The 17,665-nt window shown below is 34.3% G+C and overlaps 1 protein-coding gene across 1 annotated transcript in view; it reads left to right on the top strand.

Moving 5' to 3' along the window:
• The window catches only part of LOC127949172 (receptor-type tyrosine-protein phosphatase S), a 66,629-nt gene that overhangs the window by 23,487 nt on the left and 25,477 nt on the right, over window positions 1-17,665 (top strand). The window contains exons 5-15 of the mRNA XM_052546157.1: window positions 1,728-1,867; window positions 3,635-3,780; window positions 4,001-4,142; window positions 5,055-5,240; window positions 6,295-6,303; window positions 7,756-7,773; window positions 10,804-10,914; window positions 12,449-12,718; window positions 13,628-14,209; window positions 14,321-14,463; window positions 14,547-14,688. Coding sequence (XP_052402117.1) covers window positions 1,780-1,867; window positions 3,635-3,780; window positions 4,001-4,142; window positions 5,055-5,240; window positions 6,295-6,303; window positions 7,756-7,773; window positions 10,804-10,914; window positions 12,449-12,718; window positions 13,628-14,209; window positions 14,321-14,463; window positions 14,547-14,688 — 1,837 coding nt within the window. The 5' untranslated portion in view covers window positions 1,728-1,779. The remainder of the gene's footprint in view (window positions 1-1,727; window positions 1,868-3,634; window positions 3,781-4,000; window positions 4,143-5,054; window positions 5,241-6,294; window positions 6,304-7,755; window positions 7,774-10,803; window positions 10,915-12,448; window positions 12,719-13,627; window positions 14,210-14,320; window positions 14,464-14,546; window positions 14,689-17,665) is intronic.

Raw genomic sequence — 17,665 nt, 5'->3', positions numbered from 1 at the left:
ATGCACAGCATTCATATTTAATGCAACTTTTACTTAGTGCAGTTCAACTGCCCACCCAACTCTTTCTCCCTCTCTCTTTCTCTCTCTCTGTCTCTCTCGACCTGTCTCTCATTCTTCACCTTATATTTTCAGAAGTAAGATACATTATACATTAATGGGCTGAATGTTATAATTATTGAGTTTGTGTTAAAGTTTTCCAGCGTGCAGGAGAGAGATGCCTTTAGGAGCTGTCATGTATTATAATATATTCAATGCAGTTTTTTTAAGCAATGTTTTAATAAAGTTATAATCTGAATTCTGTATAACTTTCGAGTTATATTTCTTCCCACGTTTGTCATAACCAAGACAGCTGTTATCAGTTGTTGGAATTTTTTTTTGTGCATTTTTTTTTTCAACTATGCCCCAAAAAAGTTTTTTGCAATCTCAGCTGACAGCTTTAAAGTTTGTGCAATGGCAGATTGTTGTAATTTTATTGCTTGTAAAAGTACTATTCTGAAAGACAAAAACCAACAAAATTTGACAATACATTTATTCACCCTCATGCAATTCCAAACACCATTAATTGTTTGGTGTTGGTAACATTTTGTAATGTTTGTAAAAGAAGTGTCTGCATTTATTATTTCTTTATTATTATCAGTAGTAGTAGTAGTATAAGTATTGATATTACAATATGTTATTTAAAATTTGAAATATATTTTAAATTGTTATTTATTTGTCAAATGATCTCTAAGAAATAACTTTTATATGCTGATTTGTGTCTTTATGAAACCTTTTAAAATCAGGATTCTGAAGAAAACTCAAAATAACACCATTATTTCAAATATATTTTTTGTATAAATGTATTTACTGTAACTTTTGATCATTTAATGCAACTTCGTTGAATGAAAGTATTAAAGAATTTTTCATAGTATAATAATTTCAATAAATTTTTTTTAAAATGGCCCCAAACTTTTAAACGATATAGTGCACTATAGGTTTTTTTTTTTTTTTTTTTTTTTGGAACACATGAGAAGATATTTAGCATTTCCTGGTGACTATTTTCTATTATATGGAAATTAATGAGTCAAAAAGTGTCCAAACAACCACTATGAAATTAATCAATACATAGTTTTGCATTATATTAAATATTCTTAAGCCATATGATAGCCTTCTGTGTAAAAGAGCCATTTTTTAAAAATCATTCCTTCTGCTGTAGCTTTTAGTGTCATTCACATTCATACATAAAAATAATGCGCAAAGATGCATGGTACCAGTTTTGATGTCAGTCACACTCGGCCATGAGGCACCATATGTAAATGTACGTTAATGACCACCATTGCCACAAATTACAGCAAGATCTTATGGCTTCAGAAGACTTTGAATATCACAAATCATATGGACTTTTTTATATGCTGATTTATTTATGTGTTTATTTATTTGCACTTATTTTTTTGGAGCTCAACAATCATCTATTCAATTAAGAGTAACATTAGAGTTTATAAATGATTACAGGATTTTCATTTTCGGTGAACTGTTCCTTTAATGCAAGCTAGACTACTCTGTCTGTGAAGGCTCTATGTTAAATGATATGTTCACGGATTGATTGACCACTCAGTAATTTGTTATCTGATCCTCAGAGAAAGTCTTACACACAGAGTACTAATTGATTAATGCAATCGACTCGTGTCGAGCTGCGGCCTGCACATGTGACTGACAGATATGTTTGCTTGTTCACATGTTTACTTTAGGTTATGAGTGCACTTACAGCTTGGTGATCCACATAGACAAGCCAATGAGAGGATGGCCAGAGGTCACATGATCTACAGAAGCGCCTACCAGCCGGTACTACTGATTCTACTGAGCGTGCTCCAGCTGGCGCATACACAAAGTGAGTACACAGACATCAAATATATAAACATATAAAACAGAGGCTGAATCCTCTGAAACTCAGAATGATCGCTGGCTCTTTTTATGAAATATTCTTCTTCCCCAAAGGATAAAGGCACACTTTAATGCAGCTTACAAAGTAGTATGTAATTAAAAAATACGTTTTTTGAACATGCTAAGCAATTTCATCATGTTAAACCAGTCGAATGGATTATAATGCAATCCTCCATTTGTTTCTTTCCCTGCACCAAATGTCCAGATCAGTGTTCTGTGGCCTTCGTTGACTACGTAAAGAAATGACGTCAACGTTTAATACATGGATTTTTTACTTTTCATTTGATGCCCACGAAAAAACATTAAAAAAGATAATCAGGCCGGCATTATGTTATTCTCTATTAAACATTGTTTTTTTTGTTGTTAAGAATTTACATGCTGAAAATAAGATTACTTTTTTATAAAAATACAATCAATTGTATTTGTATTTAATTTATTGAATTTATTAAATTATTTTATATTAATTATTATAAACATGGTTCTCTCTTTGGTCTTTGTAATTGTGTTTGATAGAAGTGCAAGGGTAGTTGCACTCAAGGGCTTTCTTTTGTAAACGTTATCTGAGCTTTTGCAGATTAAAGCATGTAAAGTGAAGATGAAGAGATTTCACTGTGCATCATCAGGGGTGATGACACGAACTCTCACCCACGCACTCACTACATTGTTCTGTTTGAACCTGAGCTGAGCCTTTGGTTAGTTACACATGCCATTAGTTTAGAGCTGCTGGTCACTGGGTTATGGTGCAGATTAATGTGACATCATCCTTAGATCGAGTGGATTAGCGAGCACTGCAGACTGCATCAATCACACCGCTTATCTGCACTTTCCTCATCTACAAGAGTTAATTCACTCCATCTTTTGTATTAACTGTAATGCATTTTTAATGCACGCATGAAGTCACAGCCTGATTTTCAAATAGGTTTTATGCTTTTAAAGTCAAAGTCCAATTTAGAAACTAACATGTTTAAGTTACAGACCAGAACTTTCCTGCCATTGATTGGTCTATGGGGAAAAAATAATCATAAATATTTCTTACCATGATTTTTACTGGTACCAAAATGCAAAAAAAATGTAGTATTTAGTACTGCATTTAATACTGCAGTTCCTAAATCATTATGGTAAATTGTGAATACATTTTAATCTAATTTTAGAAGAAAAAAAATTATATATATATATAGACTTATTTTAGTTTTTAGTGTTTGAGTTTTTTATTTTATTCAGAGTAGTATAGAGAGATAAGTATAGAATTTAATATTTAGTACAATGTAAAAATAACAATAGACTTAAATTTCAGGAAGGGTTTAAAATATAGCAAGCGCAAAATGCAGGTGAAAAATTCTTGCCAGTGGACCCACAAAGTTTTTAGAGCTGCAATACTAAATACTACATTTTTTATATTTTATTTTATTTAAAACGATATAATCCAAAACAATTGATTTGATATTTGTAGTGTTGTTTTTATTTATTTATTTAAACATAGGAGTATAGAATTTCAATGTTGGGTACAACATGAAAATAATTGTTGGCCTGACTGTCAAAAGAATAATGAGTACATTTATTGTATTATTATAATTGTTCACTTTAAATTCTGCCTGTAAACTACTCTATGTGAGAAGTAAACTTCATGATTCATAGATGCATTTGTCAATGTTCATTCTGGAGATTTTAAATAGTAAGGGTTTCCCTATCCTCAAGACCAAGTCTTTCTCTGCAGGTCCTCCTCAGTTCACTCGGACACCCGTTGATCAGATAGGGGTACAGGGGGGCGTGGCCTCCTTCGTATGTCAAGCCACAGGAGATCCACAGCCTAAAATCACATGGAGCAGAAAAGGCAAAAAAGTCACCAACCAGAGATTTGAGGTAAACACACCTCAACTGAACAAACACAAACCATACAGACAGCTTGCTTACACATTTGCTGCAAGCAGTGATACAATGTTGTAACACTACTAAAGTGAGATTCCCATAGTACGCTCTCACACATTTGCCCTGGCTCAAAGGATGCCATACACATGGTCTATAAAGACACACCAGCTACTCGGGGAGTTACTAACACATTTGCCTCTGTGTTGTTGTGTAGGTGATCGACTTTGAGGATGGTTCAGGGTCTGTGTTGCGAGTGCAGCCACTGCGGACCCCCCGTGATGAGGCTGTGTATGAATGTGTGGCATCTAACGAAGCAGGAGAGATCAGCGCCTCCACCCGTCTGAGTGTTCTCCGCGGTAGGCACAGATCTGACTAGAAGCTTCTTTAAGAGTTAACTTACTTGGACACCTGAAGTGCATTTCTGTCAAGCTCACTTAAAACATGGCATCTCTGAGTATTACTGTTATTTTTAGAGATGCACATACATAGAATGTCTGGGAAATACCAATTAGAAGATAATTGTTTTCATTCGGTCAATAATAATTGATTTATTGGAGAATATACAGGTTTAGGCCCATGCTGAATTTTTGAATCAACTGTACTCCAGGGTACTTTTTTTTTTTTGAGATCATGTATTAAACTGTCTGATTTTTTTGTATTATTCCAAGGACCCCAAAAAGTAATGATTCACTTACCACTTCCTAAAATTTATTGGTAGCTGTGTAATTGAAGCATGTTGTAAATGCACGTTATTTTCTAAATTCTCAAAGGTTTTATGTCCTCCCTGTAAGCCAAAGCATTTTTTTTATATTACATGAAGAGTATTTTATACAGAATATATATTTGTTAATTCTTAATGTTTAAAACGAAATACTGTAATCAAAGTATTTCTAAAAAATTTTTAGAAAGCTAAATGAAACGGTAATAATACTATATTTGGTTATATTTTCATTAATATGTTATATTTAAAATAATACATTTAACAAAAATAAAATGTATATTTTCAATGAGTCATTTTTGGTGAAATTAAAATTTATCTCAGATATATTGTGCATCTGTTTGTCATCTTAACAAATTTGTATTAGTATCTTAAATTTAAATAACTTTGACAAAGCTATATACATCTCTTTAAAAAAACAAAATGTATGCTACTTTGCATAACATCTGAATAAGATCACCTTCATCTTGTGAGATCACCTTCAAGATCGAAGCCCTCCATCGAAGGCAGAGGTGTGAGTGTAATGCTTGTTTGTATTTGTTTATTTCAGAGGACCAGCTTCCCACTGGTTTCCCTTCTATAGATATGGGCCCTCAGCTGAAGGTTGTGGAGCGTTCTCGCACCGCTACCATGCTGTGTGCAGCCAGTGGAACACCTGACCCTGAGATCACCTGGTTTAAAGATTTCCTCCCCATAGATACACACACTCATGGGCGGATCAAACAGCTACGCTCAGGTTTGTGTGCTCTGGAGGATTCACACAGTCTCTGTGCTCCTATTGTGTCATATGTTTAAAGGTGCACTTAGCAAATGTGTCTCAATAAAATGTTTTACACATAAAAAAATAAATAATACATTTCACATATATGTTTTAAATGATGTACATTCACATGAGATAAAGAGTCATATCAGTAGTTTAATTTTTTTTTTATTCTACATGGAGCAGGTTGTCAGGTTGAAATTACATGACCAGCAGTTTTGCTTGTAAAAACAAGTTACAAGTTACAAATATCTATGATGCTATTATAATATGTTTACTTCAGATACATAATTGATTAGTAATGCACCAATATTGAAATTTATACCACCATGGTAATATTTCATACAAAGTTTATGGTCAATTATCAAATTAATACTTTTTTCAGGATTAAATTGATCAAAAGTGATGGTAAAGACTTGTTTTAATGTTTCAAAAGATCTCAATTACAAATAATTTAATCTGGAAAAAAAATATTAAGCAACATTGATTATAATACAAATATTTATTGAGCATCAATCAGCATATTGGAATGATTTCTGAAGGATCATAGGAAAAAAAGTTATTTTTAATTGTAATTATATTTCACAATATTAACATTTTTACCTGTATTTTTGATAAAATAATGCAGTTTGGTACACGAGAGACTTTAAAATGAATTTTCAAAAACATACCAAAACTTCTATATGTGTATATTATGCATTGCTATATACTTTAGAAATCATGAAAATAAAAGAACAAGGAAACCAGAGAATACAGTACACATACACAAGACTCATCATAACAGTGGGAAAAATCAATTGTCATGCAGTCAATACCAAACCATAACAGCCAACGATTCCCATGCTACAAACGTACACAAAAAACCTCTTTGAGTACACCTTTAAAGAAATCCTGTAGCCTAATATGCTTTCTCTCTCTCACACACACACACACACACACACACACAGAAAGTCTCAAACACACTGTTTTTGCTGTGCGAGAACCTTAAGTGATAAATGTGCTGTCTCTTTTTCTGTGTTTTAATCTACAGAGTCCTTTGGTAAGTGTGCTATTCTGAGGCACAACACACACTCACGTTCAAACACAAAACAAACAAACATGTAGTTATTGATAAAGCGCATGACATATCTATATATTGTATTCCCCCTAACAGTATAGTCACCCTCTCTCCACACACTTAGTCACACAGCAGTCACGTACAGTAGATACAGTCCCCCTTACCCAAGCGCTGCCCCTTTAACGTGTGATATTGAGCCTCTCGCTGTTTCTGGCTCCCTCCTTCACTGGCTCACTCGTTCACTTCTCCAAACACTCACTGCCCTCGGCATTGGATTTCCTGCATCACTACCCCCTCACTCTTTCTGATCTCTCTCTTTCTCTCTCTCTTTCTTTCACTTTGTTGCCTAGATAGGTTTGAATGTCCTAATGCTGAATGTTACAGTGGCTTTTCACCCAAAACCGTGGCCTTTATTGGCTTTCCTCTCTCTCTGGGCTCGAGTCTGCCTGTCTTAAGTCTCTGTGTTCTTTTCAATTATCATCCATAAAGATATTTTCTCTATTGAACTGGTTTTATGATCTGCTTTCTTGGAAAAAGGAGGTGGCATTCAGAGGTTGTGCTACAAATCATTGTCTGCCACTGACAGACTTGTTTGTACATTTTCCATCATGTTCTGTCAGTTTTTTTTTCTGTTAGTAAAATACATGTAACATTTGGTATGTATAGTGTGACATTGATATCACAACAGTATAACAGAGTAGCAGATTTTTGACTTATTATTCCACTCTTCTTCTTGTAATCTGGGCATCTAATTTAAAGCCGCAGTCCGTAACTTATTTATTATATTAATTTTGTACATTTTGAACACAAAGTTACGGACTGCAGCTTTAATACAAACAATATTTCATGAATTATTCAACTGGACTGCATTTGCAATCATTATATGCTCTCATTAATTACATTTCACAGGGGTGCTTTCAAACTTTTTCCCCTTTTTACTTTGTTTATAATCCTTCTTTGTCTATTTTAATAGGAGAATGTTAAAAAATGGTTTCTGGAACAGGGATACAGACCAAATGCCTTCTGTTTGCTAAAAATGAAATTAATTGAAAGCATTTTTTATTTTATTTGTCTTTATTAATTTCATTATTTTTAATGTAAAAAAAAGAATAATATTTAATAGTAAATATTTTGAAAACATGCTAAGTGATGGAAAATGTCCTTTTCTGTTCAGTTAAGTCAACCTCTTTTGTCATCTCATAAAAACCCAACGTACACTTTGCACTTAAGACATGAAGAGTCTCCCTCCTCCCCCTTTTCTCTTTTTCTTGCATTCTTTTTTTGCTGTTTCTATTATATCCATCTATCTTTCTGTTTTCTTTCTCTGTATCTTTTTCACTCTCTCTGTCACTCTTGTCTTTTTCTCATTCTCCCTCGCTGCACTAACTCGTCTTCTCTTTAATCTCCCATCTGCTTTCATTCTCACACATCCAGGGGGTACACCTATCCGAGGTAAGAGACTAAAGCAACCCAGCACATCTTTCCTTACCTTACCGCTCTTTTTCTTTCTATCTTCCTCTTCCCTTTCCCCTCCTCTCTTTTCATCTCTCTCTCTCTGTTTCTCTCTGTTTGACTAACCGTGTCATTTTCAGAGACTTGTTTGTCATGATTAATGTTCTGTCCATGATAAGACTTCCTCCCCTTTACATTGATCTTATCTCAGTGCTTTTTTTTTTTCATGGTAAATTAAAATCAAATAGGCATTAATTTTGTGAGTTGATAAAAATAATTTAAAGGGGATTTACTTGAGTGGTTTTCTTTCCTGTGGTGGTATTACTTTTTGGAAACAGGAAGCTTAGGCAGGACATATTGAAAGGCTCATCCCTTTCATTATATTAGTAGGAGGGACATTCCCCTTGTAGAACATATTATTGGATAAAAAATTGATAGATGAGTCATCTATAGTTTTTGGTCTGTTGTCCCCAAAGGCTATAGATTTTAAATGTGTATATTATGTAAGAGCGCACTATAGTGTTTAGATGGCTTCAGAACTAACAGCAGAAAACTAAAGGGTACAGATATGAAAGATGGCTTGTGTTCTCCACTTAAATAGAGATGAGACTGACTAAATCATCTTATATTATCTTGTATTGTGAAATGTAGACCATTAAGTTAGCAATTTCAGTGACATGTTTTGCTGTCACTAACATTACAGAAAATACTGACGTTTTTGTGAAATACTGTTGTTTTGCACAAATTAAAGCATTTTTTCCTGTTTTCGCTGATTTTTTTTTTGCTCTTCTGATCACTCTGTGGATCTTCTCACATCTTTCTCTCTCTAATTAAACACCATTTCATTTTTCAGCTAGAAATTTCTACTTGGATGATAAATCAGGCTATTTTATATTTATATCTTGTCTTTTTAATGAAGCCTTTTTAGAATCCACTTTACATGCAGTGCAACAGTCTGTGTCTCTTGGAGTCATTTCTGTCTGTTTGTGTCTCTATCTAACTATTAATATTTAAATAACATTGTTGAAACAGGCTGGCCGATTATTCTTTTTCTTTTCGGCTAGGTCAATTGTTTGGTTGTTTTGAGATTTTAATGCAATATCTGGTTTATTTTATTCTTGAAAATTTGTTCTTGGAATTTTTTTTTTATACTGTAATGATTGTTATACTCTTTAACTATTTTCATTTTGTGCCGATATTTACATGCAAACCAGTTTGTGTGGTGTTGGCATGTCTGAGTTACAGTTAACAAAATGTTACAGGTTTAGTACAAATTAAGCTCTATGTAAAGCATCTGTGACATGCTGTTCCAGAGAAAAGAGGTAATGTATTGTACCAGGGTAAACTGTAGAATGCATACATACAGCAGAAATTGTAGCTCTAGTGTACACTAGCATTATATAATTGCTTACTGATTTTGTAAAATGGTATATGAAAAAGTGTATGCCTGTCAATAGAGCTTAACTTGTACACAACCCAGAACATTTCTTCCAAAGTACTGAGCTGGTGACAAATTGTGTTGTTATGTGTTGTGATGTTGTAAATTAGGGATGCACCGATAGGATTGTTTGGGGCCGATACCGATTTAACACTTATCAGCCGATACCGATTTTTGTCACTTCCTCTCTTATTAGAAATGTTGCGATCAAAAAAGATAATATTTTGATCATGTTTTAATCAGCAAAGTTAAAAAAACACCTGCATTAAATTATACTAGCAGTTTTATTGCTCCATCATCAAATAATTTCTAATGAACATGGATTGGATCCATTAAGCATTCAGCAGGCCTACATAAATACAACAGAACAAAAATACATATTAAATAAACAGTGCTTTTTAGGTAGGTTTAACAGTTTTAAGGTACAGAAATAAAGTAAACAAATGTAAAATAACACTTCACTGTTTAAATTAAGTACATATTTATCCATCTTTAATATGTATTAATATGTATGAGATCTCTTCTACTAAGGCGAGACTCTTATTTTGAGTCTACGAAGCTACATGGTTAATGAAAGCATGCAGTTCTTCAGATTTAAATCAGATCTCATGCCATTTCAGGGAGTGCTTAATAAACTGACTAATAGTTTATTAAGCACCCCCTGAAAAGGCATGAGGTCTGTATATATGTGAACCTGGACCACAAAACCAACCTTAAGTGTCAATTATTCGAAATTGAGAATTACACATCATCTGAAAGCTGAATAAATAAGTTTTCCATTGATGTATGATTTACTATGATCTGAAAATGTTTGGCCGAGATAGAACTATTTGAAGATCTAGAATCTGAAAAAAATCTAAATAGTGAGAAAATTGCCTTTGAAATTGTCCAGATGAATTCTTAGCAATGCATATTACTAATCAAAAATAAAGTTTTGATATATTTATGGTAGGAAATACTTAAACTTAACATCCTTATGATTTTTGGCATAAAAGGAAAATCTAAAATTTTGACCCACACAATGTTTTTTTGGCTATTGCTACAAATATACTCCAGCGACTTAAGACTGGTTTTGATCCAGGGTCACAAATGTGTTTACTGTTAGTTGTAATAAGTGTTTTGTTTAATTTGCTGTATGTTGATGGTAATGTGAGAGAGAGAGTTTAATGTGCACTTCTTGTGCTGTGTTTCGTTTAGCTTTTATGGTGATTTTTATGAGTGAAAAAGGACACAATAAACTTTAAACATCAGTTAAGTTTTGGTCATCATTTAGATGAGGTCCGCTACACTTATGAAAGTTACAAAAGTTATTTAGTCAAGAACGGCATACAATCTTTTGTCTTTGATTATTTGATTAGCATTAAAGTGCAGACAGCAGTGCTAGGATTATGCAATAGATATTATACAGCTCAGTGCCTTCATGCAGTTAATTAATAAACCATCGGTTTGTTATATCTGACTTTTTCTTTATATAGCTGCTATGCCGATGGTTGTAAATTGAGAAAAGAAACAGCTGATAAATATCGGCTAAATATAAACTGGTGCATCCCTATTGTAAATGTAAATGCCTTTATATGTGCATATGTATCCAGGTGCACTTCAGATTGATCAGAGTGAAGAAACCGATCAGGGTAAATACGAGTGTGTCGCGACCAACAGCGAAGGAACGCGCTACTCAACACCAGCTAACCTTTATGTCAGAGGTACAACTTTGTCTTACTTATTTGAGTGCTGTAGAATTAGAAAATGAAACCTGTAACTAACACATTTTTATGAATAGTGTAGTCTGATCTGTCTGATTCTTCTTAGATCATCTCCTCTTACCTTAGAAATGTTGTCATTATTTGTCTTTTTCAATGCTCATTTCTCACTGCCGGACTCCTCTGTAGAGTTAAGAGATGGTAAGTGTTCTTCTTTTTTCTTACTCTAACCTAAGTTTAAGACCCTCACATCCACATAATCCTTCCCCTCCTCTGGAATTCCCTCCCTCCGGACGATCTAACTCACTTTCCAGATACTAATACTACATTCGTCATTTGACACTAATCCACCATATTGCACCTGATCCTACTTAACTGCATTTCATAACATCATGCTAATAGCAAATTATATCATAGAAATGATGTATACCCATTTAAACTTGTGTCCATCTGAAAAAAAATATATATATTCATACATTCATCTTATATTATAAGGGCATTTATGCTATAGAATACTGTGACATTACAGCACCATATTTTTCTGTATTTTCACAACTTATAAGCAAGGGAAAGAACATTTTGTTTGTTTGCAAGTAAAAATTTGATACACTAGAAGGATTTATAATATAATATAATATATAAAATATTAAATGGTTCAAATGAAATTACAAGAAATCATACATAACATAAGAAAATAAAAAAGAAATATTACTAAAGAAACACTTTACAATAAGGTTCCATTTGTTAATATCAGTTAAATGCATTAGTTAACATGAACTAACAATGAAATAAACTTCTAAAGCATAAACTTCTTATGTGTTAGTTAATATTATTTAATGGTCCATGAACTAACATTACATTTTTTATATGAATATGATTTAGAATACAATTTCTGTTTTGAGGAATAGATTCAATGTTTAATATGAAAATGAACTATGAACTAATGCATAACAGTTTTATGTTGCTGTATATTATTAGCATTTACATAAACCAGGCAGTAAAAGTGCTTTTGTGTTTTTTTTGTTTGTGTTTTTTTTTTCATTACATTTAAATGACAAATTCAGCATCACTGTCTGGTACACTTAACCCCACAACTACCATTTTAAGAAAAATGTTTATTTTTTATTTCTTCATGTAATTTGTACACATTTTTTCCCTGTTTTGTACTCTATCAATTCATCAACTTGTATGAAATATATTTTTAAGCCTGCATACATTTGCTTTACAATGTATAGTGTGTACTTCGTCATGCCAAAATCAGTGTGTAGCTTTAAAAAAAAATGTGTAGCGCTTTTCTCATGTGGTCACAGGCAGCTGTTTTTGATGGGTTCTTTCTAATTATATGGCCAGCCACAGTCTGGGAGATTAAAGAGGAGGCACAGCCACGTCTTATCCCACTCTTCACTACAACACAGATTGATAACCTGCAGCGTACAACATCTTGAGGGCGTATCTTATTAGGCGCAGTGCTCTCTGTAGCATTAATAATGTCTTTAGCATGAGTTAATAAATGACTCACTGTCTTTCACACCCTCAGTGCGTCGCATCCCTCCTCGCTTCTCAGTGCCACCGATGGATTATGAGATCATGCCGGGAGGAAGTGTGAATATCTCCTGTCAGGCAGTGGGCGTTCCTATGCCATATGTCAAATGGATGCTGGGAGCAGAGGATTTGACTCCAGAAGATGACATGCCTATTGGGCGGAATGTTTTAGAGCTCACAGATGTACGCCAGTCTGCCAACTACACGTGTGTGGCCATGTCCACTCTCGGAGTTATTGAAACTGTTGCCCAGATCACAGTTAAAGGTACGCAGGAGTGATGTTACAAGGCTCTTTGAAGATGTTTAATTTTATTAAAGTAAGAAAAACCTTTTAGTTAAACAATATGTTACATGGGCAGAGCCAGTATTTAGGAAGCAGGGTGGCTGATGGTTGTTCCAAAGCCTAGTGAGCTATCTGGCTTGCTGTCTAATGCCTGGCTAACTGAAATATGACCTCATAAGTCAATGACTTGGAACATTCCTTATTGGCAGCAACTCACTCTGGGTGCACACAAAATCAGCTTTTGTCTCATTTCCTTCACCTTAATGTTTGTTAATCTGAGCTGGTTTCAATGCATTGAGATTGCCTTCTCTGTAAGAAAAAAAAAGCATTTCTGTTTTAGAATTTAGCCAAAAAAAAGAAGCTTTTTTAGAAGGTGTCATTGCTACATTTTGGAACAACCTTACGTGCTATACAATATGTAAAGATGATACTCAATGAAAAATATATATTTTTTTTCAATTCATTTAAAAAGAAGTCTTAAAAGTTCACCATTTTAAAATGTAATTTATTCCTGTGATGACAAAGCTGATTTTTTTATTGGCATTACCCCATTCATCTGTCACATGATCCTTTAGAAATCATTATATGTTGATTTGATGCTCAACTAACATTCTTATTATATGTTATTATATTTTATGTCATGGTGCTTAATATTTTTGTGGAAACAGTGATAAATTTTTTTCATGATTCTTTGATAAATAGAAAGTCCAAAAGAACATAATTAACAGTATTTGAAACTAAATATAAGTACATGTAATGTACAAATATACTGTAAGTCTTTACTCTTACGTTTGATCAGGTTAATGCATCCATGCTTAATAAAAGTATAAATGTACAGAAAAATATAAATTCAATTTTTTTATTTTAAATGATCCATTTCCTCCTCCGTAGCCCTTCCCAATCCTCCAGGAGCTCCGGTTGTCATGGAGCGATCTGCCACCAGCATTACTCTAATGTGGGACAGTGGAAATCCACTTCCTGTATCTTACTACATCATTCAGTATCGTCCCGCCTCCTCCACCGACCCCTTTAAAGAAATTGATGCCATAGCAACAACTCGATACAGCGTGGGTGGACTCAGCCCCTACTCGCAATACCATTTCCGGGTTGTGGCGGTGAATTCGATTGGCCGTGGCCCACCGAGTCAAACCGTGGAAGCTCGCACAGCAGAACAGGCGCCTAGTTCCCCTCCTCGTCGTGTCAGAGGTCGTATGCTGAGTGGTTCCACAGCAATGGTGCAGTGGGAGGAGCCAGAGGAAGCCAACGGTCAGGTGGTTGGTTACAGGGTGTATTACACCTCGGATTCGTCACTATCTGTGAGCCAATGGGAGAAGGAAATGGTTCGAGGGACGAATTTTCTGAACATACGAGACCTGACACCGAACAAAACCTATTATATAAGAGTTCTCGCTTTCACTGCAGTGGGAGATGGACCTCTTTCCAGTGATCTGCACATCATTGCCAAGACAGGAGGTGTGCAGAATGTGAAGTTGGGATTATTTTATAGATTCTAATATTGCGGCCTATTTTGTTTCTGTTGCATCATTCGCTAAGCATCGTCTTTCTGCCTCCTCTAATTTCTAGTCCCATCCCAGCCCACAGAACTGAAGGCAGAGGTGAAATCAGAGACCAGCATTCTTCTGTCGTGGATCCCTCCTGCTCACAGTGGTACTGACGCTATCACTGGTTATGAGCTCATTTACAGGCTTGGAGACCAGCCAGAGCAGGTACACACAGACACACGCATACGAAACGTTTGAATTTGTAGTGTCTGGTTTAATGCTAACTACTTTAAACCTCTTTCTTCCAGAAAATATCATTTGATCCGAGCTCCAGTTATCTGCTGAAGAATCTGAAGCCGTTTTCCACCTACATATTTCAACTGGCAGCACGCAGCAAACACGGCCTGGGGGCATTCACCAGTGAAATCACCGTTCAGACTCCACAAACACGTATGTTCTGTGTAAAGCTTTTATAAAACAGATACAGACACAGAGACTTTTCTCCTTGCTAAAAACACCAAGCTATGTATTTTAAATGGTGGTGTGCTGGCAGGCATCTCAACTTATTTTACCAGCAGGATGTCCTTTAATCAGCTCAGTCAGCTTGACTATTAAGATCATAATGGTGGAGCAGCTTAACCAGCAACATTTTTCAGCTTAATTCAGCTTTTCAACATGGTCCACACTGATGTTGGGAAACTAGAAACTGTAGCTTCTCAAATTACAAGCGTTTATTCAATTTAACTTTAAAGTATTCAGTCTGCAATCTAACATCCCCCTATTTAAATTTACTTACACTCTTAAAAATAAAGTTGCTTCACGATGCCATAAAATAACCTTTTTGTCGAAATGGTTCCATAAAGAACCTTAAAAGAACCTTTTGGAACAGCCGTGGCCTAATGGTTAGAGACAGTGGCGTAGCCAGGGGAGGGGCCATGTGTGCCCCCACCCTTCTACTTGTCTGTCACTCACAAATTCAAATCATAATCTTTCAGTTTAGTAAATAACTCATGATTGCGTCGCGATGCTTCTCAACGAGGACCAAGAATAGCGAGCTGCTGTTTTCCAACAAAAAAGCACACGCTAAGTTGATCTATTTTATATAGCTTATGTTTTTCGATTAGCCAGTTGTTGCAGTGCAAGAAGTGTTTGGTACTAAAGTTAACGTCTTTCAGTGTTAGACCAGGTTCGATGACGATGTTATCTCCTAGAGCAAACCAAGATGCTAATCATTATATTTACTATGCTCCTCTGATGCTGAATGTAAAAGGGGTTTACTGCGTTACGATTTACTTATTTTTCGGCCGAACGCGCCGATATAGGCAACAACGCAATTTAAAGCAATGGTTTAAAAAAAAAAAGTATAATTGCAATTCTAATAAAGTCATTATTGAATCATGCAGTCGATTAGCAACTTTTTTCACTTAAGTGAGGTGACGAAACAAATCGTATGATGTTTATCTAACGCTCCACACTTGAGACTTGTTTTTACAGTCTATGGGTGAGACACATGCAAAAACATCGTTTTTTTTTTACTGGTCATTTTTGAGATTTGGGGCTGTTTGTTTTCAATAACATGTCTTCTTTCAGACTTGTGGTGAAAAAAAAGTCCAAAATACACATATAGCCCTTTATTTTACTACACCTTTAGTCTATTTGCGTCTGTAGATTTCTCATAAATTCAGTTGGTGTTCTAAATCACCATGGTGCTCCGCAATTGCTGTCTGCACCCTGGAAAGCTCTCTCTCTAAAATGAATTGTATGTAATTTCTATAACCTGATTTTTACTTGCTATATAATATATTGTAGTTTTCTTGAATTTTGTGTCAATCAAAGTAAATAAAATAAGTCTCAAATTCGGTGTGTACTGTGTGTTCACAGAAGTTATTGACAAAATGTCATTTGATGACACCCAGAAACGTTCTCAAATAAAAAAATCATACATAAATATTTAATGCATGATTAAATAGCAAAATAAATAACTAATACTAAAATAACACTGGACTAATTAAGCTATTCTAAACTGTTTCTATAGGATCCACATATTTTACATGTTAAACTAAATTTACCTTTTTGAACAAGTAGCTATCTAATAAAGTATGGATATATGATATTTTTAAATCAATATGCTCAAGATTAATTAGCCTTGACATAAGTAGATTTTGTTTATTTATCAATGCAAATTTACTGCAACTGCTGCTATGCAAATTGAATGGGATGTGGATAATAAACAAAAACAATTTATTATATTAAATTTATATTAGTTATATTAATTCATTAATTGTGTATTTATTTCTATGAATTGTTAATGTTATTCTGCATTTATATAAATAAGGCTAATATATATATTGTATAAGGCTATTATAAATAAATTATATTATTATTATTATTATTTGTGAGTTGTACACTATTCATACATTGGATTCTTTTATTTATTACAGTTTTTCTTTCACTTTTGTAAAGTGAAAAGTTAATACACATTGTATTTGATTGTTTTGATTTAGATCAGTGAATAACTGCTATTGAAATATAATAGGGTATCACTGTTTATTACTGATTTTAAAGGTTACTGAACTCTTGAAATGATTTGGATATACAGTTCAAACAACACAAGATTGGCCCCTCTGTATTAATCGTGGCCCCTCTTTTGCCCCTCAGTTGAAAAAATCCTAGAATCGCCCCTGGTTAGAGAGGCTGTCCACTGCTCCGGGCGTGTGTTCACAGTGTGTGTGTGTGTGTACACACACTGCTGTGAGTGTGCACTTGGATGGGTGAAAAGAGCATCACATCCTTTCCTTTTCCTTTCCTAAAGGTCTTTTTGTTTCACAAAAGGTTCTTTGTGGCAAAATAAGGTTCTTTAGATAATAAAAAGGTAAGAAAGAGTTGGTTCTTTAAAGAACCTTTGACTGAATGACATGACTTTGTGGAACCAAAAATGGTTCTTCTATAGCCTTGCTTGAAGAAACTTTTGAAGCACCTTTATTTTTAATAGTGTAGCTAAAGTATGGGTAAACTAAATGAAAGTTGCTAATGATATTACGCTATTTAAGTGGCAAATGTAATGGGAAGCAGCGAAATGCAAAACCGCTTCTCATGTACTTGCATTTCCACCCATTCACATTTGCATGCACATGGATGGAAGTCAGTGAAAAGACAATTATAATGGAATAGTTATCATCAAAAATGATAACTACAAAGATAACGATAAAGATATAGTTTTAAAAATCATTGTCAATAATCCACAGCACAGCTATAATGATAAAGTCACAGAGAAACGATATCGTTGGAATTACTATCAGAATGATTTTTTTTTCCAGCTGAAGAACGATAAAAAACTTCAGAATCCATCCTGCTATAACGAGCTTGAGAATTTAAAGTGGCAGACAAGCATGCCCTTAGAATAAACAGATGATATTGTTCGCTGGTG

This window comes from Carassius gibelio, chromosome B1 (assembly GCF_023724105.1).
Source record: "Carassius gibelio isolate Cgi1373 ecotype wild population from Czech Republic chromosome B1, carGib1.2-hapl.c, whole genome shotgun sequence".
NCBI classification, from domain to species: Eukaryota; Metazoa; Chordata; class Actinopteri; order Cypriniformes; family Cyprinidae; genus Carassius; species Carassius gibelio.
The sequence above is the reverse complement of the archived record's forward strand: the minus strand, read 5'-3'. Positions and strand labels throughout refer to the sequence as shown.